This window comes from Terrapene carolina, unplaced genomic scaffold (assembly GCF_002925995.2).
Source record: "Terrapene carolina triunguis isolate 2854851 unplaced genomic scaffold, T_m_triunguis-2.0 Scaffold193, whole genome shotgun sequence".
Classification (NCBI taxonomy): Eukaryota; Metazoa; Chordata; order Testudines; family Emydidae; genus Terrapene; species Terrapene triunguis.
Window position 1 is genome coordinate 2,032,820 of NW_020664544.1, and position 24,317 is coordinate 2,057,136.

At 65.1% G+C, this 24,317-nt stretch overlaps 1 protein-coding gene and 1 long non-coding RNA gene across 2 annotated transcripts in view; both read left to right on the plus strand.

The window, feature by feature from the left end:
* The first annotated feature begins 6,051 nt into the window (after positions 1 to 6,051).
* Positions 6,052 to 7,982, plus strand: LOC113407074. The gene is made up of 3 exons (XR_003369937.1): positions 6,052 to 6,130; positions 7,577 to 7,666; positions 7,881 to 7,982. It is a non-coding gene; the product is annotated as an uncharacterized LOC113407074 (long non-coding RNA).
* Positions 7,983 to 13,903: 5,921 nt separating this feature from the next.
* The window catches only part of LOC112102244 (trafficking kinesin-binding protein 1-like), a 24,028-nt gene continuing 13,614 nt past the window's right edge, over positions 13,904 to 24,317 (plus strand). The window contains exons 1-7 of the mRNA XM_029912227.1: positions 13,904 to 13,912; positions 15,288 to 15,352; positions 16,326 to 16,591; positions 18,001 to 18,249; positions 18,871 to 19,028; positions 21,952 to 22,150; positions 23,755 to 23,891. Coding sequence (XP_029768087.1) covers positions 13,904 to 13,912; positions 15,288 to 15,352; positions 16,326 to 16,591; positions 18,001 to 18,249; positions 18,871 to 19,028; positions 21,952 to 22,150; positions 23,755 to 23,891 — 1,083 coding nt within the window. The remainder of the gene's footprint in view (positions 13,913 to 15,287; positions 15,353 to 16,325; positions 16,592 to 18,000; positions 18,250 to 18,870; positions 19,029 to 21,951; positions 22,151 to 23,754; positions 23,892 to 24,317) is intronic.

A 24,317-nucleotide genomic window follows, 5' to 3' on the forward strand; every position in this document is an offset into this window, starting at 1 on the left:
GGGGCCTTTGCTGCTGTTCGTTGCAAAGGGAGGCAGCTTCCAGGAGACTCCGTAAGGCCCGTTTGTTCTAACTGGGGCTGCCCCACCCTGGCTGCTCGATTCCCCCTGGTCAGTGCCTGGAGTAGAGACTTTCCCGGGCTCTGCTACAATGGGCAGCCCCCGGGTGGGAGCTGGCAGTGCCCAGAGCATCCTGCCAGCCTGGCCTAGGTGCCGGCTGGGTGTGGGAGCAGGCCCACCACTGCTTCCCCTGCTCTGACAGCCCCATCGGCTGTCATGGGGCCAGGTGGGATGAGTGCCTGCCCGCTCAGACAGAGTGGGGCAGCCGGGGCCGAGTGTGGCTGTTGGATGTGGGGCAGGGTGGAGGGATTGACAGCCTGATGCTGAATGCAGCCCTGCAGGGACGCGGGGCCTGGAGCACAGCCCCAGACCGGCTGCACCACAGGGATGAGGCCTCGGTTCCTGTCTCGTCACTTCCCAGGACCAGGAAAGCACCGAACACCAGCGGGCTGCCTGGAGTGTGTGTGTGTGTGGGGGGGAAGCCAGGAGATCCCTGAGCCAAGATTTTCCACGGGGCAGCTGACCAGGCCCTGCAGCGTGTGGCCCCCCCGTGAAGAGACCCCAGAACTAACGGCCCTGCTCTCGCCACCGGCCCCGGGTTTGTTACTGTTGCAGACAATCAACGCTGCGCAGCCCTGGTCTCCGCTGGGCCGGCTTAGGAAGCTGAGTGGCTGGGAGCCGGGCACGTTGGGGGCTCCACCCCCTGGGGGCCTCTGTGGGCAGGAGCCAGGCCCAGCTGGCACTTTCTCCCCCAGCGTGAGAGGGGAGGGGAGGCAGCCGGGCAGGAGGGAACGGGCTGGGCTGAGGATGAAGGGAGAGGCAAGTTCCCTTGCTGGGGCTCCTCTCGGCCAGGGCCAACGCTCTCGCCCTCTCTGGGCAGATAATTCTGGGGCACGTTGACGCCTGGCGTGGGGCTGGCACAATCTTGCGGGGCGATGCCATTGGCCGGACTTGCTATCCCGGGCAGCACTAGGCCAGGCGCTGCTGGAATTTGCACTGAATTGTCACCGGGCAGAGTCTTGCGGAGGGGGTTGCCAGGGCTGCTCCTGCACTGGCCACAGGGTGGGACTCTAGAGCCTTGGCCAGGGGCCTGGGGTGCCTGCTCCCCCCACGTGCCCCCTGGAACCTCTCAGCAACCTCCCAAGGGGATTTATCGGCTCCGCTTCCCGCCTCGGCTTTGACCATCTCTGGCCTTTTACTGCCACCTCGTGGAGGTTTGTGTGGGGCCAGCCCCTCCGTGCGTGCAGCTGGCACGAACCAGCCTGGGGTGGATTCTGCCCGGCTGGCCTGGCAGGGGCCCGAGCTGGCGCTAGGCATACACAGCCTAACAATCGCTCAGGGCCCCGAGCAGCTCAAGGGGGCACCCATTCACTCTTTATTATGTGTTGGGGGGCAAAATATTCCTGCCTAGGCTCCCCCACTGGGCTTGTGCTGCCTCTGGGGTGGGCCCTGGTCTTACAGGACTTTAGGGGCTGGGGTTCAGTTCCTCTCTGTGCCACTGATGCCCGGTGTGACCATGGGTGATTCCCTTAGCCTCGGTGCCTCAGTTTCCCAGCTGTAGAGTGGGGATAACAGCCCTGCCCTGCCTCCTGGGGAGGGGAGGGGGCTACAAGCAGTGTCAGGTGCTCGGACCCTATGGGGCTGGGGCCAGATCAGAACCCAAGATGGCCAGGGAGCTGGAGGCGGCAGATATCGCATTCACAGCCCTGGTAGCACCAGGCACATTCCCCTGTGCCTCGCCCCTGCCTAGGAGCTGAGCCCCATGGCGAGGGGTGATTTTCCCCCCTGGCATGGGCTGCGCCCCACCAGACTCAGCTCCGCTAACGGCCCTGGGTGGGGAGCGCTGTGCAGCCCGTGGGGCGAGCCGGCCGGTCCCTCGGGGCTCAGTCACCGTCAGATCAGCAGTGACGAATCTCTGCCACGCGGCGTGCCCCGTCTGTGCTGCAGAATGGCTCGCTGGGCCTGATCCTCCCCGCGGCAATGCCCCGTTACGGACCTCGCCCCATCTGGGTGAGCTCTGCAGCGCTGCTCTCTGTGCGCCACCCCCCATCCCCACCCCATAGCGACGCTCGGACACGGCCCCTTCCTGCCATGCAGGCTGGACACCAGCATCTCTGTAGAATGGAGCCGGCTCAGCCCCCTGCCCCCAGAGCTGGGGATGTACAGGTGTGTTTGGGACCTGCAGTGGCACGGGGTGGCAGGCGTCTCCTTGCCCCTGCACCAGGCCTGTGGGTGGCTCCACCCGCTGGGAGTGGGGCAGGGAGGGGGCAGAGCTGGGGTGGTTGTTAGCACACCCAGCCTTTTCCGCGCCTGTCCTGACCCCTCCAGTTCTGCTCCTTGCCCTGCATTTCCCTGAATCAATGCAGACCCTGCCCCAGCTGTGTAAAACCGGGACAGGCCGGGCCTCAGGCCCTCTCCCTCCCCCTGGCCTTGCCCGGGTCAGCCTCCTCTCTCACAGGTCAGAAGGAGGCAGCTCCAGCAGGGTCCAGACCCCTTTTCCCACAGCTCCAGGCCATCCTGGCCCCTGGAACCTTCCCAGCAAGGACCAATGCACGGCAGTGAAACCCAGAGCCTCTGATGTGCCACCCAATTGCTACTCTGCCCCCGCTGCTGGGCTCGGACGGGGGATAAGGAGCCGGGGGGCCCCTGTGCGTTACTGAGGCTTGTCGGTAACATGAGCATGCACGGCTGGAGCTGTAAGAGCCAGAACGCGCTGCGCCCCCTTAGCATCGCTTGCCTGAACTCGGCTCTCCTCCGAGCAACGGGGCGTCTGTGCTAGCGAGGGACCAGCGCATTCAGCCTGGGGGAGCCCGCCCGCCCCTGGGCACCCAGTGTCTATCAGCACTCGGAGCAGGGTCCGTTGGTGTCAGCCCAGCCCTGCCCTAGCACAGCTGGGGTGTGAGCCCTGCCGGTGCCAGGGAAACAGTGCCTGGGGTGCCTGCTCTGCTGGCTGGATCTTTGGATGCTTTTATGACTCCCCCCCCCCACCGTCTTCACCACCTGACTCCATCTCAGCATCTGTTCACTGAGGGGCTCGAAGGGAGAAGAGGGTCTTGGGCCGGAGGAACCTGCTCAGCTCCCTCTCCTCCTCCATCGCCTTCCTCAGCTCTGAGCTCCCGTCCTCCTCCCTGCCCCAGGGACTCACCTGCCCCGCCACCATCTCCTGCGTGGGCACCGCTGCCGTCCGCCCCCTGTGTGATATTCCCCCTTTACAGTGCCTTGATCTGGCTCCGGCCTGGGCTATCCCGCTTCCTTCGCTGGGTGGCTCCAGTCTCTGCTCTCCAGGGTTCAGCCTGGGCAGGCAGCAGAGAGAAGCCAGCCTAGCGAGGGACGGACGGACGGACAGGATCCCACACCCGGCTCCCTGTTCCTTTCAGGATCCAGCTCAGTATTGTCTTCAACCCCCATTCTCCAAACCACCTCCCGGACCCTGTCTTGCTCCCTTCCCTGCCCAGCTGGTCTCGGTCCTTTCACCCCACCCCACCCTCCTGGTGCGAGACCCTTCTCCTCCGCAGCCCCTCTCCATGCTCCAGCTGACAGCTGCTCTCATCCCCTCTCAGCACGGGGAGGGTTTTCCCTGAGCAGGCCGAGCCATAGCTGGGATTCAGCGAAGGGGCAGGATGCTACAGCAGCCGGGTCTCCCAATCCACGTATCCGAGTGCTCCCAGCTAGTCCCAGTTCAAAGCAGGTGAAACAGTAATAAAAAGAGAGAGAAGGGAATTAATCAGGGCACGAGACAAGGATCAAATCCCCACCCCCCAGGCTGCAGCCTCCTCCTCCCGGGGTGTGTGCGTGCACGCACGCACGGTGTGTGTCTTTGTCACTTGTCTTTGCACTTGGGCCCCTTATCAAGCCCCTCCCAGGGATGGCAGCTGGTTACGTTTGATTCAAGGAGTCCCCAGGCCTAGAGCCCCACTGGCCGAGCTGGGCTGAGAGCTGAGCTTGTTCTGCCATAAACTGAGACATCCGTATAACCGCCCACCCTGCCCCACCCCGCCCCGCCCCGCCCCACACGCTGCCCCTGTGCTCTCTCCCCAGCTACACAGGGTCAGGCCTTGGCCTGCTGTCGGGGGACTTCCCAGGGGGTGACTGTGCCAGGAGCACACTTCCCTCTAGGGCTGTGTGGGAGGCTCCACCCTCCAGGTGAGCTACAGAAGGAAGCTTGCAAGGGTTAGGGATCCCCTGGGTCTGTCTGGGGGAGGAGAGGGGCTTTCCCAGGAGCCCTGGCCAGAGCCAGCTCAGGTAACTGCCTTCCGCCTCCCTCCCCTTTGCTGTTTAAATGGGGTCTAGCCGGGCATTTTACTCTTCTGTCTGAGGAGAGATTAATCAGACTGGGACTGTTCAGCTTGGAAAAGAGACGACCGAGCGGGGATACGATAGGGGTCTTTAAATCATGACTAGTGTAGAGAAAGTAGATAAGGAAGGGTTGTTTACTCCTTCTCATAACACAAGAACTAGGGGTCACCAAATGAAATGAATAGGCAGCAGGTTTAAAACAAACAAAAGGAAGTATTTCTTCACACAGTTAGGGTGACCAGATGTCCCGATTTTATAGGGACAGTTCTGATATTCGGGGCTTTGTTTTATATAGATGCCTATTGCCCCCCACTCTCTGTCCCGATTCTTCACACTTGGTGTCTGGTCCCTCTGCACACAATGCACAGTCAACCTGTGGAACTCCTTGGCAGGGGATATTGTGAAGGCCAAGACCATAACGGGGTTCAAAAAAGAACTAGAGAAGTTCATGGAGGATAGGTCCATCATTGGCTGTTAGCCAGGATGGGCAGGGATGGTGTCCCTAGCCTCTGTTTGCCGGAAGCTGGGAATGGGCGACAGGGGACGGATAACTTGATGATTCCCTGTTCTGTTCATTCCCTCTGGGGCACCTGGCATTGGCCATGGTTGGCAGACAGGATATTGGGCTTGGTGGACCTTTGGTCTGACCCAGTGTGGTCATTCCTATGTTCTGCTTGCTGTCCTGCAGCGTTTCTGGGAGCTGCTACACAACTGCTGCAGCCAACCCAGAGACAGCTGCTTCCCAGCAATGGGCGAGCGCATTCCCCTGCCTATCTTGGGGCTCCAGGATTCCTTATCCCTCTGGTGACTGTCATTAACGATGGTCATTGGGTGCATCTGATGGCGGCTCCCCTTCCAAGGTGCGATCACGTTGTCACAGCGCGGAGGCGAGGGTGCTGGAGGAGCACCAGGCCCCGTGGTTTATAACGCCCACGCAGGGACAGGATGCGCCGGGGAACGTTGCCGAGAGTGGACAGGCACTGGATTCGCTCGCACCTGGAGAGTCAGATCTCCGTCTCGCCCAGGGCGCCAGCAGCCTGCTCCGGGTGCCGGCGTGCGAAGGGAGGGCCGCGTGCTCGTGGATCGGACGGAGTGCGTTTGGCATTCTCTGTGGGCTGGTAGAAATGACGGCGCGAGGGTCGACGTTTTTCCAGAGGGCTCAGTGCCCCCAGCGGGGGCCCAGTTCAGGAGGGTGGGTGGCCGGTTCTCGGGGGAATGTGGCAAACCTGCCCCTTAGGTGCCTAAATGGGGGGCTCCCTGGAAAACTGGGCCTAGCGTGCAGGGCCACGCTGGATCCGGCCCTGCCACGGCTTTGACGCCCCCTTGGCAGCGGTGTAAGGCGGCCGGCGGTGCGGGGAATGGGGTCGCTCTGCACCGGGGGCAGGGTTACGAGGCTTTTCTCCAGTCCAAAGGGGGATCAAAGTCTTGGTTCCACCCAGCTCACCCGTGCCAGCTCCCAGCCCTGCTCTTCCTTATCCCGCCCAGCCTGGGAGGCGAAGCCTCCGGTCCCATATTCGGAGGCGCTGGGGCTGTGCGCCAAGGCGCCCTGGGAAATGCAGTCCCGCTTCCTTGCCCAAGAGGCTCCTGGAGAGGCAACTTTGGGGGCCCCCTGGACTACAACTCCCAGCAGGCCCTGCGGCCCCTCCCCCCCCCACCTGCTGTAGGAGCGGCTCGGTAACAGATCAATGGGGGGGGGGGGGGGGGGATGTGTAAGTTTCATTTGCTTCCTAGTTAAATGCAGCTCGGAGCCGCCGGCCGGCCCGCGGCAGGAGACACAGTGAGTCCGACCCAGCCCCTGCCGAGCCCGCGAGCCCCCCACGAACTCCCCGCAGCCCCCCGCGAGCCCCGCTGCAGCCCCCGCGAGCCCCCCACGAACTCCCCGCAGCCCCCGCGAGCCCCCCACAACCCCCCCCGATCCCGCTGCAGCCCCCGCGAGCCCCCCACGAACTCCCTGCAGCCCCCTACGATCCCGCTGCAGCCCCCCGCAAGCAGCCCCCGGGCACTGGGCACTGGGACCGGTCTCCCTGGCTGCCCTGGTCCCGGACTCGGAGAAGCGGGGTCTGGGCTGCCCAGGGGACCCCTCGCTGGCCCGGCGATTGCCGGCGGGGGGTCCCGGGGCTCTCCCCCGGAGCGGGGTCCCGGCCGGCGGCGCATTAGCTGGGGGGATTTAATGGGGTTTGGCGCTTCGCTGGCGCCGGGACGCGAGCTGTGCCGGGGATGCAGCTTTGGCCGGGCTCCGCCTGAGCCGCGCCGCCGCATTCCCGGCTGGGCGCCCGGGTCCCTTGGCTTGAAACCTCCCTGCGACTGGCCCAGCGCGCAGGAGCGATCCTGGGACGCGCCGCAGAGTTGCGGGGTCTGAGCTCCGAGGCCTTGGGGGGGCTGCTGATGGGGGGTCTTGCCTGGTCCCTGAGTGCCTGGGGGGAAGGGCAGCCCCGGGCCCTCCAGACAAGAGAAGCTGTGGCCAAAGGGGCTGGTGTGACCCTAGGGGAGCAGTGAGCGGGGCAGGGAGGGGATGCTGCACCCAGTGCTGGGGCTCCCAAGGGTGCTGACCAAGTGGAGCGGGTGGAGAAAGGAGACTCAGGGATTCCCGGGCTGAAGGAAGTGCCGGACATTGAGCCCTAGAGAGCTCTGGCTGTTTAGTGTCCCAGAACCAACCCGATGGGTGACTCGCTCTGGCGTATGGTGTAAATACCGTCCTGGGCAGAAAATACCAGCTACCAACGGGCTTTGTAATCCAGAACAAGGCAGAATAAGAACCGGCGGCTGGAAGGTGAAGTCAGACCAATTAGAAACAAAGCTCATGTTTTTAGAGAGGCCACAGGAGGTCTGGCAAATAGCCTGGGCCCCACAGGCCCATGTTCGGAACAGGGCGGGTGACTGAGCACTGGAACAAGGTCCCCAGGGCAGTGGTGGGTTCCCCATCTCCGGGGGTTTGCAGACCCAGACTGGCGTCTTTCTGGACAATGCTTTAGCCAGACACACGTTACTGGGCTCAGTGCCGGGGGAACTGGTTGAAGTTTGATGGCCTGTGATGTGCAGGCCAGACTAGCTGACCTAATGGCCCCTCCTGGCCGTATACTCTGTGAATCGACGAAAACCCGACATGCCCCTGCACTGGGCTAGGCTGACATCACGTTGTCCCCTTGTCGATGGCATCTTGGCTGTGGTCAGTCCTCAGCGTGTCACCAGCCTCGTCCTACCTGCCTCTCTCATCCCAATACAGGTCCACGCCTGAGCAGAGGAGAAAGAGGAACCAGGAAGGTAGAGGTTGACAATCAGCCCTTTCGAGGCCATTGGAAGAGCGGGCGGAAAGGTCTGGGCTTTTCTGTTGAAAAATAGTTTTGTTGCAATCAAAATGTTTTGCAAAAACCGTTCAATGGGGGGGGGGGGAATCAGAAATGAAACAAAATGAAAGTTTTTGTTTCGTCTCTAATTAATATTTTTGCTCTGTTTCTGTTCCTGATGTTCAGATATTTGTCCCCCTCCCCCTTTCTCTCTCTTTGTACCTTTTTTCCACTGGGAAAAAGGAAAAATAGGTGAGGAAGGGGCTTTTCTCCTGCCCCAGGCATCTGAAATCGGAACCAAACCAAAAATCGCCAGGCAAGATGAAAACTTTTGTTTTGTTTCAATTTTTGGGGGTTAAAACCCAGAAAATTTAGTTGAAACATTTTTAATAAAAAAAATTGGGTTTGAATGTTTTTTGCAGGAGGAATTGTTGATCTGTGCAGCCGCTCTCAGGGGTAGGCAGGGAGCGGCGTGTGGCCAGGGACGGTCTGGGCATTGGGATCCCGGAGCCTTGCCTCAGTGTCTCTGGTCAAATTTGCAGTGACCCAGGGCCAAACCTTGGACAGCCGAGCGCTTGGCTTCTCCGTCAGTGCTCCAGCCCACAGCGTAGGGGTGAGGGTTGTGTTGTAGTTACCATGGGCCACTCTGCGCAGGCATGGGGGGGCGGGGGGATCTGACCCCCGGCTCAGGTGGGTCAGAGGAGCAGGAGGGATGGGACATGATGTCCAGCGGAGGACTCAGGGAGTGTGGCGAGAAACCAGTGCTGAGAAAAGCTTGGGGTCTGGGCTTCTCTGCCCCCGGGCACAGCCCTGCTATGGTTAGTGAGTGTTCGCTGTGCTTGTTCGTTGCCCAGACACGCAGCAGGGATGCAGACGCCAGGGCTGCCCTGCCCACTGCGGGCTTGACTCGTCCCTGCCCATGCAAATGCCCCAGCTCCGGCTGCTTTGGCTTCACCCACTTTACAGCCCCATAAGCCGCTGCAGGAAGTAGATTTCCTGGCTGGTTCTAAATATCCCCTTTGGCCTGGTGCCTCCCAGCTGTGCCGGGGGGAAGATGGGAGGTGATGGCTGGGCCTGCCCTGCGTGCCGTTCTGTACATGGCCCATGCGGTGCTCTGGGGGGTACACTGGTGGTCACCCCTCTACCATGTCTCTCAGCAGCTGCTGAATGAGCTTGGGAGGGGTGGGAGGGGGCGGGTTAGTGGCCCAGGCTCCAGGGACCAGTCCCAGCAGGGTTCATCCTCCCCTCGTGGATAAGGAGATGAGGGTCTCTTAGACGAGCCTTTACCGCTCCTGGTCCTGCTTGGCCTGCACGTTCGGGCCCCCCGGGTCCATTGCTTCCCCTCCCTGCACCGGCGCTGGGGCAGGGCGCGGTGTCATGCGACTCCACGTCGAGGCCTCGGGTTCTCCGCACCGGGCAGGTGGCCGTGCCGGGAGCTGAGCGTGCAGCTTGCCCTGGGCCTGCGATTCCCCCGGCGAGCCAGGTCCGCTGGTGTCCGGGCCGAGGCTCTCTAGTAACGGCCCTGGAGGGAGGAGCAGCCCCAGGCCCAGTGTCCCCCTGGAGCTCAAGGGGGAGCATCTCAGCCCTGCCCCCCAGCTGAGCAGGGCCGGATGAAAGTCCCCAGGGACCCCTCCCGCTGGTGCTGCCCCTTCACCAGCTAGAGAGGGTCCCTGGTGAGCCTCTTCCTGGCACCTGGGCGGCTCTCCCAGCCCCTGGGCACCAATCGGCAGCTGTCCTGGCCCCATCAGCCCTGCCCTGGGCTCCCGGGAGACGTGCTTCTCCTTGGCGCGTGGAGCCGGCTGCAGCCTGCCAGGACCTGCCGCTCGCGGCCCCACCCAGGCTCCAGCCACCCGTACAGTCACCAGGAGTGAGGCAGCGTCTGGCGTGGGGGCCGGGCGAGCCGGGGCCTGCCGCCTCTCACCCTGCTCTGCTCCTGTCCTGGCTGCCTCTCAGCAATGCCCACTGCTCCCGGCCACCTGTGCGCCCGCCGCCTGCCGCCCTTCCCCAACTCCCAGAGCCGGCGGCTCCCAGCGAGCCCCGCCCGGCCCCCGGATCTCCTGCCCAGACCCCTCCTGACACCACCAGATGGGGGTTGCTGCAAGCTGGCTGCCCCCCGGCCCACTCCCAGGCGAGCCTTGTGCTCCAGCAGCAGCTGCGGGGAATAAATAGTCCAGCAGCCGCATTCCGAAACGGCAGCCGGCGCGGAGCCTGTGGCCTCCCGGTGACACCCCCGGCTGCTGGGGCCTTCCCAGGGGGCCCAGGCTGTCACGGCCCCTCCTAGCACTGCCGTTCCCAGACCAGCAGGGGCAGCGGGGAGGCGTTAGGGTCAGACATGCCCCCCAGGCTCTGTCTGCCTGCTCCATCCTGCTGGACACGTGCCATAGTCTGGGGCTCCTGGCCTGTCCCCCCCCGGGGGCCCGTCTCTAGCCTGGTACCGCCTGGGACTCACACACCACTTTACATGGAGCCTCACAATCCCCAGCCGGTCGGGCAGCACCACGGCCTCATTTGACAGTCGACAGGTAGAGGGAATGGGACTTGGCCAAGGTCCTACAGTGAGTCAGTGTCGTCTGGGAGTAGAACCCAGGAGTCCGGGCTCCCAGCCCCCCAGCTCTGATTACCAGACCCCACTCCTGTCCCCAAAGTGACGATAGAACCCAGGAGTCCTGATGCCCAGCCCCCCCCCCCCCCCCCCCCTCCCCTAATCCCCCCCCCCCCCCCCCCCCCCCGAAGTGACGATAGACCCCAGGAGCCCTGACCCCCCCCCCCCCCCCCCCGCTCTAACCATTAGACACCACTCCCCTCTCACACCCATGGATAGAACCCAGGAGTCCCCGGCCGGCTGCTGTAACCTCTGTGCAAACAGGTATCCCAGTAAAGGGGACCCCTCCCCGCAGGCCTCTGCGCTCAGCCAGCGTTCACCCTTCTGCCCAGCCTGCTCTGTGTGTGTTCGTTCTGGGCGTGGTTGGCTCTGAGCCGGCGAGTCACGCGGGCTGGCAAAGACAATGCCCAGGGGCGGGCTGCTTGGCAGGCTGGGCTAGCAGGGGGCTAGGCAGGCACGTGGAGGAGAGAGGGCAGGGCTGGAAGTGGACTGTGGTACAGAGAGGACTGTACAAGAGACCCAGGTTCAATCCCCGAGGCCGGAATATTGTGCCTGGGGCCAGCTGGGGCAGTTCAGTGCCCAGGGCAGGGAGCCCCCCCCCGTGATCCTGCAGTACCCCCTGTGGTGGCTCTAGACACGCCCATGCAGATCTCCGTGGCCCAGGCTCGTGCCATGCTGGGCCTGGGGGGGGAGGGATGGAAGCAGCAGAGGTGCCCTGCTTGGCCCCGGATGCCCTGGGAGCCCCTGTGGGTTGCACCCCCGTGCCAAAGCGGCTGAGGGCTCGGAGCTTGGTTTGAGCTGCTGTCAGAGCAGGGTCCTGTTCTCAGGCTGCCTTCATCTGTCTGCAGGAGCCAGGCCAAGGCGCTGACTCACGAACCCGCTTCCCCTCCAGATCTGGCCGGCCGGGGAGCCAGGACAGTGCCGCCAGTGGGATCCCGGAGCCACCGGCCTCTGAACCACACGGTCTGTCTCCACGGGAAACCAGGGAGGGAAGGCGGCTTCCGGGCTCACCCTGGGAGAAAGGGATCCGGGGGGGCAGGTAGATGCTCCGTCCCTGCAGCGTTTCGTTTCTCCTGGGGGCCTGAGCCCGGTGCAGCACCGGGATCCCCTGGGGGCCGGGCCAGAGCGTTAGCCCTGCCCTCCAAGCGGGCACTGTCTGAGCCTGCACCCACCCCGTGCCCCTCAAACTGCCCCCCATGGCCCTGTGCCGGGGAAGCAGGAGGTCCCTGCCTAGCTCTGCAGCGGGCGGGCGGCGCTCTGTGCGCAGCATCCCGCCGGCCCCCGGCCAACATCCCCACTAGCCATTGGGCCCTGATGACACCAGACTGGCTGGAGCAGACGGCACAAAGGCTCCGGGGTGGGAGTGGACCCAGCGAGGGCTGGGGGGGTGGGTGCCCTGGAGACAGCGAGGCCAAGAGGAGCCCACCTTGGGAGGCAGTTTGCCCAGCTGCCAGGCCCAGGCCCAGGCCCAGGGCACTTCCTCCTGCCAGGGCAGTTGTCTCAGAGCCATTGGACGTGCCCCAGAGCCCGTCTAGTCCACCCAGGCCCTGGGCAGGGTCGTGCTCTGGTTCCCAGCTCCCCGGCTGGGCTCCTGTCCCGTCCCTCGCTGCCCCTCAACATCGGGACGTTCTTCCTCAGGAGCCCCGGGGACCCAGGTAGCCCTGACCCACACCCAGGGGAGCAACCGCAGCCTGGAGCTGGCAGGAGCCGGGACCCCCCGTCCCAGCCAGCTTCCCAGTCCCACTGCTCAGACTCCCCGCTCTGGTGCCTGAGCCGTCCTGCCAGCAGAGCCCGGACGTGTAACCGCGTGGGCTGGGATCTGAGGGGTCGGACAGAGAGCCGAGTCAGGGCTTGCTGGCGTCAGAAATCGCCCTGTCCCGAGAACCCCACCCCAGTGCCCCAGCCCCTGGACCCGAAGCCAAGTATCGGGCCGGCTTCCCGGGCCATGGGCTGAGCTGAAATGGGGGGTGCTCAGGCGGCTCCGGGGCCCTCTCTGCGGGTTGCTCAGGGTGCGTGCCGGGTCCCCGGGCGCTCGCTGGCCCACAGCAGCGCGTCAGAGGGCAGCCGGGTTGCCAACCCGCCAGGGATGTCCTAGCGCCCTGGGAAGGGAAGATGAAGCCGGGAGGAGAGCTGAGGTCAGGGCAGCTCTGCCAGGAGGAGCCAGCCCAGTTCCCATCGCTCAGTCACAAGGCGCAGGGGGAAGTAGCGGGCGGTTTATTACGCGGCAGTCGTGGGCTTGGCAAACGGGCGGGCGGACGTGCCACAGGAGGAAACGCTTTACACCCAGGGAGCCGCCCCTGCCGTAACCTGCCGTTCGCTGCTCCTGCCTGGAACTCACGGTGCTCGGGGCGTGGACAGATCACACAGGCGTCACCTTGGAGGAGTTCGCTCTGTGGTGTCAGCAGGTGCAGGGCCGGGGGGGGGTGTGTGTCTAGGAATAGCTCCCACCCCTCCCCCACTAGCCCCAGCTATCGGGGATCCCGAAGCGGCTCGAGCCCACAGGGCTCCCAGAAGGATGGACGCGTCTCCTGGACAGGCCCAGGAATCGCCCTGCCCCCCATTTGCCTGGGAGTTTCCCAGGGGGCTCCCACCCACGGACCCCACTCCCAGCCCGGGAAACCAAGGCACGAGAAGGGAAGAAGCTTTTACAGTGGCACACAGTGGAGCTGGGAATGGAACCCAGGAGTCCTGGCCGCCAAGGTGCCCCCCTCCCTCACTAGCCCCTGCTCCCCTCCCAGTAGCGTGATTAGAGCCCAGGAGTCCTGCCTCCCACCCTGCCTTGCTCTAACCACTAGGCTTCTGGGCAGGATTTCTGAATGGGGGCTGGGGAGGGGACGGCCCAACACTGAAATTAGCAGCCCCCCTTTGCCCTCCTGCGCTCCCCTGGCTCCTTGCCAGGGGCGGGGGGGCTCCTCCCCTGAGTCGCTGCTCAGGCCATGTGGGCGCTGGGAAGGCAGCCGGCTCTGTGTGACAGGGCCCTGATTCCCCGGGGGGAGGGAGGGACGCCCCCATCCCGACAGGTCCTGCGCTGGGGGCCAGAAGCAGGTGAAGCTGCGGCAGGGCCTTGGGAAGGGCCCTGGCCCCTGTGTGTGGAGGGGGCGTGGTGCAGGGCGGGGGGGCAGACTCCGTGCCCGGGAGGCTGAGCGGTTTTACTGCCCGTCCCGTGGTCCCTTTATGGCCGCAGACGGTGCGTTGGGGGAGCCGCCCTGCCTTGGCCCTGCGTGTCTCCCTGCGTGATGTGGCAGGGAAAGTGCAGCCGGCTGGACTTTGCTCCCGCCAGGGTGGGGCCTGGCTGTTCACAGCTGTCCTGCCTGTGGGATGCAGGAGAGAGTCGGCATTTCTTCAGGCAGTCAGGTCTAGTGGGTAGAGCAAGAAGGAGCCTGGAGTCAGGGCTCCTGGGTTCTGTTCCCAGCTCTGGGAGAGATGCAGCATCCAGGGGTAGGAACGGGGGTGGGGGAGCCAGGCCTTCTGGGTTCTAGTCCCAGTTCTACCACTGACTGGCTGGGGGACTGCCCCTCGCTGCCTCAGTTTCCCTGTGTGTAAATCAGGGCTCTCCTGGGAGAGGGCTGCCTGAGGGCAGCACATGGGGCTCACAGGGGATCTGGCCCCCTCGGGGCATTTCAGAGCCTGAGTGGGGAAGGCCAGACCGGGCTCGACCGGACAAATGACGCTGGTGAGAAACACAAAACTGCAGCTGCATATCCCAGGCTCCTTCCGGTCCCTGCAGAACCAATGCCCCTGCCCTGCCCTGCCCACCAGAGCGAGACAAACCCCAGGTCAGGCAGCGTCCTGGGCAGGGGGTTTGGAGCCTGGCAGCCCTGCACCGCTGCCCCTTTGGTCCCAGAGCCCAGCTCAGCCCAGCAGCTCTGCAGGGCCCATCAGACACCTTGTTGTGCCCAGGACGCTCCTGATGTGCACTGGGGTGGTGGGAGGAGAATGGGTCCCCTTAACGCCTGTGCGGGGCTGGCTCTGCCAGCAGGATCAGGTGCAGGCAGCCCAGGCTGGGATCCCTGAGTTAGCAACAGCCTCCCACCCCGCACAGGGTGCAGCAGTGTTTGAACCGGGGTCCTTCGGCACCACTGGAGCTAAAGGGGCCAGCTCCATTATCTGGGCAGCAGTAGTAGGCTGTTACCCTCTGTGCTGAACAACCCATGGGGTGGAAACAAGATGTGTTTTACAAACATCCTGTATTAGGAGCTGGGCTCTGTCCTTTCTCGAGTTTGACATGGTGTCTCTCTCCAGATCTATGTGTCTGTGACAGGAGAATCAGGCCCTGTCTCTCAGGACCCGGGCAGGGGTTTACCAGGCTTCTGATTAAATTAAGAGACTTGAATGCAAATTGAAATTCACCCCCCACCCCCCTGACTGCTCCCCTCCCAACACCCCCCTTGAATGGGGTTTGTGTTTGGAGTCAGATATTCTCAGCCCCAGCCGGCTCCAGGAAGCAGGATCCCAATAACCCCCCCCCCCTGCTTTCCCCTTCCCAGAGTTAAATAATAACCCAGGGCAGCAGGCAAAGCACGTCCTGCCCGAGCCCTGGGCCCTTCGTTCCTGGCTCCGTTGCTAGGCTCTGGGCTGAGGGGGTTTAACGATTTGAATAACCGTGAGGGTTAATTTAACCCCTTTGGGGCCTCCTAGGCAGCTGTATGGCTGCACATGGCCTCCCGAGATCCTGTTGAACAACGAGACGGGCTTTCAGATGAGCCTTTAGGTGTGGTGTGAGTCCAGGACCTGTTATCCTGGCTCTGCCACAAGTCCTGGCCCCAGGCTATGCCTCAGTTTCCCTGTCTGTATCCTGGGGATAATGAGGTGGGTCCATCCCTGCGGGGATGAGTTTGTCGATGGAAAGTGCTGGATAAGCAATAAAAGATCCAGCAGCATCTTGGAGTGTCCCCTCCCCGTGCAGTGTGTCCCTGCCTGGCTGCTCCTCCCCACCCCAGAGGTGGCTGCTTTTCAGTGCTGCTGTGTGTATGTAGGTGCAGGAGCTGTGGAGCATCATTGAAAGTGGGGTATAGATTTGCCCCCTGAACCTCCTCTTCCCCACTCAGCCCCCCTCCCCCACCAGCAGCCTGACCCTCCCCTGGCCCTGGAGCCCCTACACCCACCCCCTAAGGTGAGTGGCATTGTGTCCTGGCACGTGGGATCACAGCGCTGCTCAGGTGTGACCTGGCCAGAAAGTGGTCAGGTGAGGGTCATGGTCCAGGTGGCTCCCCCCCCGGCTCCGCAGCCCATGTGGGGTGGCAGGGCGCCTTGGAGACATCCACCCTCCAGGAGGTGATGGGGTGAAAAAACACCAACGGTTATTGTGATGAACAAGAATGGGAACAATCGCATGGGGATCAGAAATGAGAGGTTTCTGCAGAGCTGCGACCCCCTGTGGGGTGTGGGGGGAGAGCGCAGGGCTGGGCTAGCAGGGGGCTGCGGGTCGGGAGTGAGGGGCACCGGCAGGGCTGGGGGTGGGAGCCCAGGCTAGCAGGGGCGGCGGGTCAGGAGTGAGGGGCACCGGCAGGGCTGGGGGTGGGAGCCCAGGCTAGCAGGGGCTGCGGGTCGGGAGTGAGGGGCACCGGCTGGGCTGGGGGGAGCCCAGGCTGGGCTAGCGGGGGGCTGCAGACTGGGGGTTACCAAGACGACACGCAGGCCGCAGCCTGGTATCTAACCGGGCTCTGCCTGGCTCTGCCCCCCTCGCTGAGCCTGCAGCCCCCGGCGCCCTCTGGTGGCCAATCCATCTCATCACTGCTGCTCTAACTGCCAATGGGGGGCATCCCCCCCCAGCACCATCTCCCCTCACCTCCAGATGAAACCGTCTCTGATTCCCCCGGGCTGCCCCACACTCAGCCTCCACCAGCCCCAGTGGTGCCCCGGGCGGGAAGGCAGCCGTGCCCAGAGCCGGGCTCTGAGAGGGGGCGTCAGTCCTGGGGCACGCCCAGCTTGTGGGTTTCCAGCCATGGCCCGGTGCTGCCCGTCTGGGCACAGGGGGATGCCAGGGGAGCAACACAGAGACACGTGTGTCCAAAGCATGTGGCCAGGACGCGGGTTGGACTCCCTGTCCCCCATGGCTCCCCTAACGCCCAGCTCTTTCTCCCTAGGTGTGGGACGGAGCCGGGACCTTGGGACTGGCCCGGTCCCCGTCGCAGCTTCCTGACGCAGGGGGTGGTGCCGCGCTCCCCACATGGCAGCTGGGTGCCCCCCGTAACGCCAGTCAAACTGGACGCCTCGGGCCTACGTGAGCCACCCTCAGGCCAGAGCCCGCCCGCCCGCCACTCCCACCCCAGCTGGGACTCCCTGCACCATGCCGGCCAGGGGCCGAAGGGATCGTCTGTGGGCAGATACCACGATGCCACCACCATCACCGGTGGGTCCAGCTGGGGGCACTGGGGTAACCACACAGGGGGGAGCCGGGCTGGCCTATCGGGGGGCTGAGGGGGGGTGGGTCTGAGGGCTGCAGGGTTCACAGCAGGGGATGGAGGGGCTGGGACCCCACCCTCCAGGGCACTGGGGCTCCTGCCTGGGAGATCCCATCCAGCGCACCGCACGGGAAGGACCCGAGTGCCACCGGCCAGCCCCTGCTGCCAGCGCAGGGCCACCAGCCTGTCAGGGAGATGGGCGCCCAGGGGCAGGTGACCCCAGAGCGTGCCCAGGGCCTGGCCAGGCTGCCGTCCTGCCACCCCCTCCACACTTCTCCTTGGAGATTTTCTCCTCTGCCGGGGCTGTGGCCAGCAGGTGGCGGCAGGACCTTTCCCGTGGAGACATGGGAGAGCAGCAGGGCTGTGACGGGAACGTGGGGACCCGGGAGCCTCTGTGCCCTGCCTCCAGGGGCCGCTCGTCCTGTGCGCCCACAGCCAAAGAAAGGCAGGAGCCAGACGGACTCGGTAGCCGGGCAATCGCGGGGGCACCAGCTCCAATCTGCCCCAAGGACGGGGGACTGGCTGGCTCGGGAGGGGGGCGGGGGGGTGTCTGTCCCCACTAGGGGTCGCGGGCGTCGGTCCCGCCCCGGGCAGGACCTGGAAGTTGTTGCCCTCAGCTGGTCAGAGGCCCCCTGTGAACTGAGCCAGCGACTGAGAAGAAACACCCGAAATCCCCGAGTGACACCGACACTGACGCGGTGGGAACCAGCCCTCGAGGGGGGACCCGAGCGCAGAGACGCCCGGTGGAAGGGTCTGGTGGTTCCCGAACGCGGGCGGTTGTGCTCTGCGCCCTGGGGCCTGACCGGGGCCTCTGGCTGCTGCCGGAATATAAATGGTTAACCAGTGACCTGGGCTCTGCTCCCTGAGGGGTCAACGACTCCCTCTGGGACGTGGGGAAGTCACCTCGACTCTCTGTGCAGCCCCCGCTAGCCCAGCCCGGGGTACCCCCCGCAGCCCTGCCGGTGCCCCTCACTCCCAACCCGCAGCCCCTACTATCCCAGCCCCGGGTACCCCCCGCAGCCCTGCCGGTGCCCCTCACTCCCGACCCGCAGCCCCCGCTCGCCCAGCCCCGGGTACCCCCCACAGCCCTGCCGGTGCCCCTCACTCCTGACCCACAGCCCCCGCTCGCCCAGCCCTGGGCTTCCCCCAAGCCCTGAGAACCCCCCACCCCACAGATCTGCCAATGCTTCCCAATCCCGACCCACACCGCCTGCTAGCCCAGTCCTGGGCTCCCTGCGCCCCACAGCCCTGCCAGTGCCCCTCAACCCGCCCCACGGCTGTCCCTCCTTCTAGCCCAGTCCTCCCAGCCAGCTCCACCCCCTCCCCGCCTCACTGACCCCCGTTCCTCTCCCCCCAGACCTGTGTAGCTGCGGCAACGTCCCCGAGGTGGAGATCATCAGCCTGCTGGGGGAGCAGCTGCCCCACTACACGCTGCGGGCCGACACGCTCTTCGGGTACGAACACGACGACTGGCTGCACACGCCCCTGCTGCCCCCCGAGGCGCCCACCCCCCTGACGCCCCAGCAGATTGAGGAGACCCTGAAGTACTTCCGTGAGTGCCGTGGGGCGCCCCTGGGGGCCAGCGAGGGGACGTGGGGGGAGCTGGGTACTGGGGGTCCCATTGGGGGGGCAGGGGCTGGGGCGCTGAACCAGGGCAGGGAGCAGGGCTGGGGGGCTGGCAGGTGCCCCCTCCCGGGCCAGCCCCACAGGGCTATGGGCAGCTTCCCCCCATGCCCAGGACACAAGAGCAGTGCGGGAGCTAATTGCCCGGGTGCAGTGGGGGGATTTCCAGGCCCAGAATATCTTAGCGCTGCAGCCTCCGTCCTCGCTCAGGGACCCCCACACTGCGGGCTGGGATCGGGGGGCTGCTGAGAGGCTGAGGGGGGGTTACAATGTGGGGGCTCCTGGGGAGGGGACAGCGAGGATGGTTAGGAGGAGCCTCTGAGGTGCACCCCCCACTCCCTCTGCCCCCCGTTAGGTAGGGGCTGGTGGCCTTTCCCTCCAGGCTCAGGCCTCCCCACGGGACCCAAGCCACTACCAGCTGGTGCCAAACGTGTCTTCCCCCCATGGGGCGCCTGGCTGGTGTGCGGGCCCCACACCCTGCACCCACTCCAGTTCCATTCGGGGCACAGGTCAAGGCCCTGGGGCCGAGGTTCGGGGTGTGGTTCCCCACTCAGTGTCGCCTCCCTGTGGGCTGAGCCGGTAAGAGCCGTGTTCCCCCCCCCAGCCCTCTGGGGGACCCCCAGCTCCGCCACCCACAGGCAGGACCTCCAGCTCCGCCGCCCTCTGGGGGACCCCCAGCTCCGCCGCCCTCTGGGGGACCCCCAGCTGCTGGAGTCCTGGAGCAGCCCACGCCCAGAGGAGCTGGAACTCCGGGACCAGGACGTACATTCACAGAGCCCCCATTATCGGGGGGAGACTTGTGACCTTTGACCCCTTGGGACTGGCGAAGCTGGGGGGCCAGGAAGGGAAGCACCGTGGGGCCAGGTGGTTCCCCCTTCCTGGGGGCTTTGGGGTCAGAGGTTCCGTATGGGGCACAGACAGGATTAGCTCTGATTCGTTTGTGATTATTGTCCATGTGTTGCGAGAGCAGAAGGGGAGGGGGCAGATTAGAGCCGGGGGGGGCTGACAGGGAGGGAGTTACGGGGGGGGGGGGGGAGGGTGGGTGGGAGGGGGGAGGAGGTCTAGGTGGGGGTTGAGGAGGGAGTATAAACGGGCCACTGGGAACTTAGCCAAGTTTGCTCAGTCCCACCAGGCCATCTCCGGTAAGGGACCTTGGGCAGATGGGACACCCCAGACCAAGGGGCATGGCTGCCCGTGCGGTCGGTCCATGTGCGGGGGGTAGCGGGGGGGGGGGGGTGCTGGCTCCTCTCCTTGATCCCGCGTCCTGGCCTGTTAAGCTGCCAGTGGAACGAGCCCCGTGTAATCTGATTGTGGGACCTAACCGGGGAGCAAATCCCTGAGTCGGGGATTAGGCCGAAGCTGCGTCTCCTGCCCGGCCGCAAGGAGCCTCAGCCCAGCTCCCCCGGCCACGGGCGCAAACCCGCTGGGCGCCTGGCTCTGGATCTGCCCTGGGGGGGAGGGGTCTGGCTGCTTGGTCTGTGCCCGGGGGGAGACTCGCTCATGGAAAAGGGCTTCACGGACACGCGCTGAGCCCAGCCAAGTCGTGATGGTCTAGTGGTTAGAGCAAAGCGGCTGTGAGCCAGGATGCCTGGGTGCTAGTCCTGGCTGGGGGAGGGGAGCGGGGGCTAGGGGTGGGCTAGAAGCCATAGGTTCCCTCCGTGGCCAAGTCACTTTGCTAGGTTGCCTTGTGCCTTGGTTTCTCTTTGGTTCTTGGGGTGGCGGGACTCTGGGGCGAAGGGCAGGAAGCCATCCAGCCTCGGTGCTGGGTGGGTTCCTAGGGCCGGTTTCCCTGACCTGAGACAGTGAGAGGGAATGCAGAGGGGTGGGGGGTCTGTGGGACCGGCTCTGGGACGGGAGCTGGCCCATTGTGGGATTTGCTTGCGTCTGCCCATGCCCCATTGGACCCGTCCCGTTGTGCTTGCGTCCCCTGCTCGTGAAGGTTCCCCCCATGCACCTCGTCCATTATTAAAGCACCGGCATCAATTATTCAAGTCTTCCCCTGCTTGGGCCTCCGTGCTACCTTCACCCAACTGTGCTTATGGCAGAGCTGCCAAGGGAGCCAGCCCGGTTCCAGCTGCCAGCCAGCCAGGGGATGGAGGGCACCGTGGGCACGGACAGAGAGCGGCCTGGGTCCTGCATATGGGACTCTCCGGGCCGGCTGGAGAAGCCCCTACAGGGCTCACAAGTCCCCAGCTCTGAGGGTGCGGCGAGCAGACGGGCAGGGCAGGATTCCCGCCCCCTGGGCCAGGTGACAGCACCTCCCTCAGCACCAAGGGGCGTCTCAGAACGAAGGAAATTCCCACCCAACAAGCTTGGTTCCCCCTGAGCTGGGGCTGGGAGCCGAGGGCTCGTTTGTAGCGCCGCTGCTCTGGGACCGGAGCTCGGGAGCCAGGCCCGGATTCAAAACGTTGCAGCTGAGAAGAACCTGAGTGGTGGGAAATCTGGGACTTGTCTGGGCTGGGTCACAGGACCCCCCCGACTCCCACTGCCTCTCGGCATGGACCTCCCCTGCTGCCCCCAGCCCACCACCCACGATGGACTAGAGAGCTCCCCACCCACCTCCCTTCGTGGGGAAAGACCCCCATGCTCCAAGTACAGGCCCCAGATCCCCCCAGCACCTCCCACCCTCACAGGCTTCCCCATCCCTCCTCTAGGCTGCAGGTCTGGGCTCCGCTCCCGGTGTGCAGCCGCGGCGGCAGGCGGGCTGTGAATCAGCCCCAAGCGCCCCGGTTCATTAGCTGCGTACGTGGCAGGGATGGGGGAGCTGCTTTCATGCAGCTCCAGGCGGCGAGGAGGAGCGGGGGACAGGAGCAGGGTGCCGGGCAGCAGGATTGTCAGCCCCACAGGGCCCTGCTTCCCCCTTTCCGACACCAGCCGTCAGCGTCTGTCTGTGTCGGGGCCCCGACCTGCACAGGGACCCACCTGCAGGGTCTGGCCCGGGATTCCCCCTCCTCTCACCGCGGGCTGGGCTCAGCAGACACCCCTGAGCACTGGGGAACGATCCAGGAAGCAGGACCCCTGGTCCCTCCTATGGGCCAGAAGAGGGGTCGGGTCAGGGTCAGATTTTCAAACAGCTCCGGGCTGATCCCTCAATCCGCAGAGCCCTCCAAGCTGGGACCCTTCGCACCCTGGCCTTGGGGAGGGCAGCCCCTGCCCCTGCCCCTGCCCCTGCCCCTCTCCCAGGAGACGCCTCCGGGGGCTGGCTCTGCAGCAGGGGATCCTGGTCCAGTCGGGGGGGGGGGGGGGCCTCCCCCCCCCCCCCCCCCCCCAGGGGCTGCTCTGAGCCAGGTGCCACTGCAGAAGGATGCAGCTGCAGAGCAACGGGCTTCTGTCAGAGCCGATCCATTCTGCAGGGAAGGGGGGGGAGCTCCTACTGACCCCCCCATAGCCACTCCCACAGATACAGGCTTAACTCCAGCATTGCCCCCCCCATGAGCCCTTTATCCCCAGCAGTGCCTGTGCCTCTCTAAACAGGACACCCTCCCTTTCCAAGTAGATGGTCTAGTCTGTGCAGCTCTCCTCTGCCCCCCCCTCCCCGCTTGAATGAGATGTGCCCAGCCAGGTGCAGAAACAAGGGAGACCCTATAAATAGGGGTAGGCAGCGGTGGGGACCATTGCTAGGGAGCAGGCGCAGGGGAGGGAGCTGGGCTGAGCTTGACCCCCCCCCGCTGCTGCTCGGTGACAGGCTGCTGCAGCCCGGCAGAGCCGCATCTTCCCTTTGCTCCGGGAGCTGGCGCTTGGCTGCATGTTTCCCCCTGAGCTGGGGGGGCTCCGTGGGCCCCAGGCCATGGAGTTCTGGAGCAGCCCCGCAGCCTACGCCGAGGTGCACGGGAGCCCGGCTCTGGTCAGCCCCACGGATCTGATCGCTACCGAGCTGGAGGAAGGTGAGAGCCGGGGCGGGCGGTGGAGGGGTGAGTTGGGGGCGATGGGCGCATTGACCCTGTGTGCTCTGAGCGCTGACCTTCACAGCCCCGTAGCGCTCTGCGGTGATCCTGCCCTGCTGTCTGTAACCCCCCTGCTTGGCTATGGATAAATCTGCCAGGCCCCATCCCTGGGGGCTGCGCCGTGTGCGCTGCCCTGGCCGGGGTGTCTGTAGCTTGCCCCTCCGGCGTGGCTGGGCCTGCTGGGGCGAGCGCTCGGTCGTGCTGCGTGGATGGTTTGGTGCCTGGTTTTCGCCTGCTGCGGGTTTGCGGTGGCCCTGGTGCGCCTGGCCCCATGGGCAGTGTGTGTTCACGGGGTGGCTGCCCTGCCACTGTTGGCTTCCAGCCCCGCCTGGGGGAAGTGCCCCGGTGGCTCAGTTGTGCCGTGTTGTGCTAGAGCCCCTCGGGGCGGGGTGCCCCCCGTCGCTTTCCTCTCGTGGGGCGGCTTCCTGGGCAGGAGCGGGTGCTGCAGGCGTGGAGCGGGTCTGAGAGCCCCTGAACTGCTCTGGGCATCTGCCCTACCTGGGCAGGAGTCTGCTCCAGTTCGTTGGGTGCTATTGGGCTCCTTTCCTGGAAGGGGAGGGTGGCAAATGGGGTCCGTCCGGCCCGGCTGCTGCTTCCCCGAGGGTTTGGGCTGGCAGCGATGCCCGGGCAGTGCCCCTGCATCTGTCCAGGGCTGCAGGGTGGGCGCCCTGTCGTCCGGGCGAGGTGTGTGTGGCACCGACTGGTCCTAGAGTAGCAGGGGCTGTGGGCTGCCCTCCAGCAGAAGGTCTCTTCCCCCCCCCCCCCCCCGGGGGAGCGCCAGGTTTTCCTGGAGCCCTCTCTGACAGGGCTGGGGGGCCCCTTCCCGGCGCTGCCATTGGCAGCCCAGCTGGAAATGTTGGGGGGATGCAGGAGGCACCCACGTTCCCACTCCAGCCACCTGGCAGGGAGGCGTCACATGAGGCCCAGCCACTGCCCCAGTCCCCCCTCTGGCTCACTGCAGGGTAGCTGTTGGGGGAGACGGGGCCTGCGGCTGGAAGGCCCGTGGGTGCCGAGGGCTTGGGGGGGCAATGTGCTGTCAGGATGGCGCGGTGAAAGCAGAGCTCTGAGCTGGTGCCCTGGACCCCTGCCTGGGGGGCTACGCTGGCGTCTCAGTGACCCCAAGGGGGAAGATGGTCTTTCCCCAAGAGCGCAGGGCCAGGGGCTCCTTGGGGTGGGGGTTGGCTGAGAGCTGGAGGAGCAGTGGGGTGGGAGGGCAGTTGATCTTGACACGGCTGGGGGGGCAGAGCGCAACCAGGGGATGGGGCTCGGACCCGTCTTTCCGCATCCCCATGCTTGGCGGTTTTCTCTCGCCAAACAATGGCTGCCAAGCGAATCTACCCCCGGGGTGAGATACAGCCCCCACCTTATGCCTGGCCCATTCCCGGTCTCCGGGGGGGTGGGGGCTGTATCTTGCCGCACAGCCTGCAGACCCCAGCAGCCGCCTGGCGGCCCGTCACTCACTCACGCCTTAACGAAGCTCATGCTCTAATTATTTCCAATTATCGTTCAGCAGCCTGATGAGGCGCTGGGTGGGTCCCCTGCAGAGACCGAGGCCCCGTTGGGGGAGGGGGCCGACCTCTCGGATCCTGCCCCCGCCCGCCATGCGGACGTGCCAGCCTGCACGCGGGCCGGGTGTCAGGAGCAGGGCGCGGCGCCCGAGGGGGTGGGGACGGGGACGGGGGTAGCGGGATTAGCCAGGTTGTTGACAAGACAGCAGCTGGGCGGAACGGGACAGGCTGTTCCGAGGGTCAGCGGGGGTGGGCATCAGGGGGCGTGGGGGCATCGCCATGGCAACGCGCCGCCATGACGTCACTGCTGACCGGGGTAACGTAATGGGATTTGTGGGATCTCTGAGCTTCTCCTGCTAACCCACTTGAGAGGCACCCCGGGCCCTGTGTCAGCCGGGCTTAGCTGGGTTTAGTGCTCTGGGTGGGGAGATCGCTCGCTGATCCTCTCACCCCTCCCAGGCAGAGAGTCCCCGCTCAACAGGTGGGGAAACCGAGGCACGCAGCTGGGATGCTTTGTCCCCTCGGCCTGCTTGGCAAGTCAGTGATCACCTTGCAAATGGAACCCAGGAGTCCTGGCTCCCAGCGCCCCTCCTGTAACC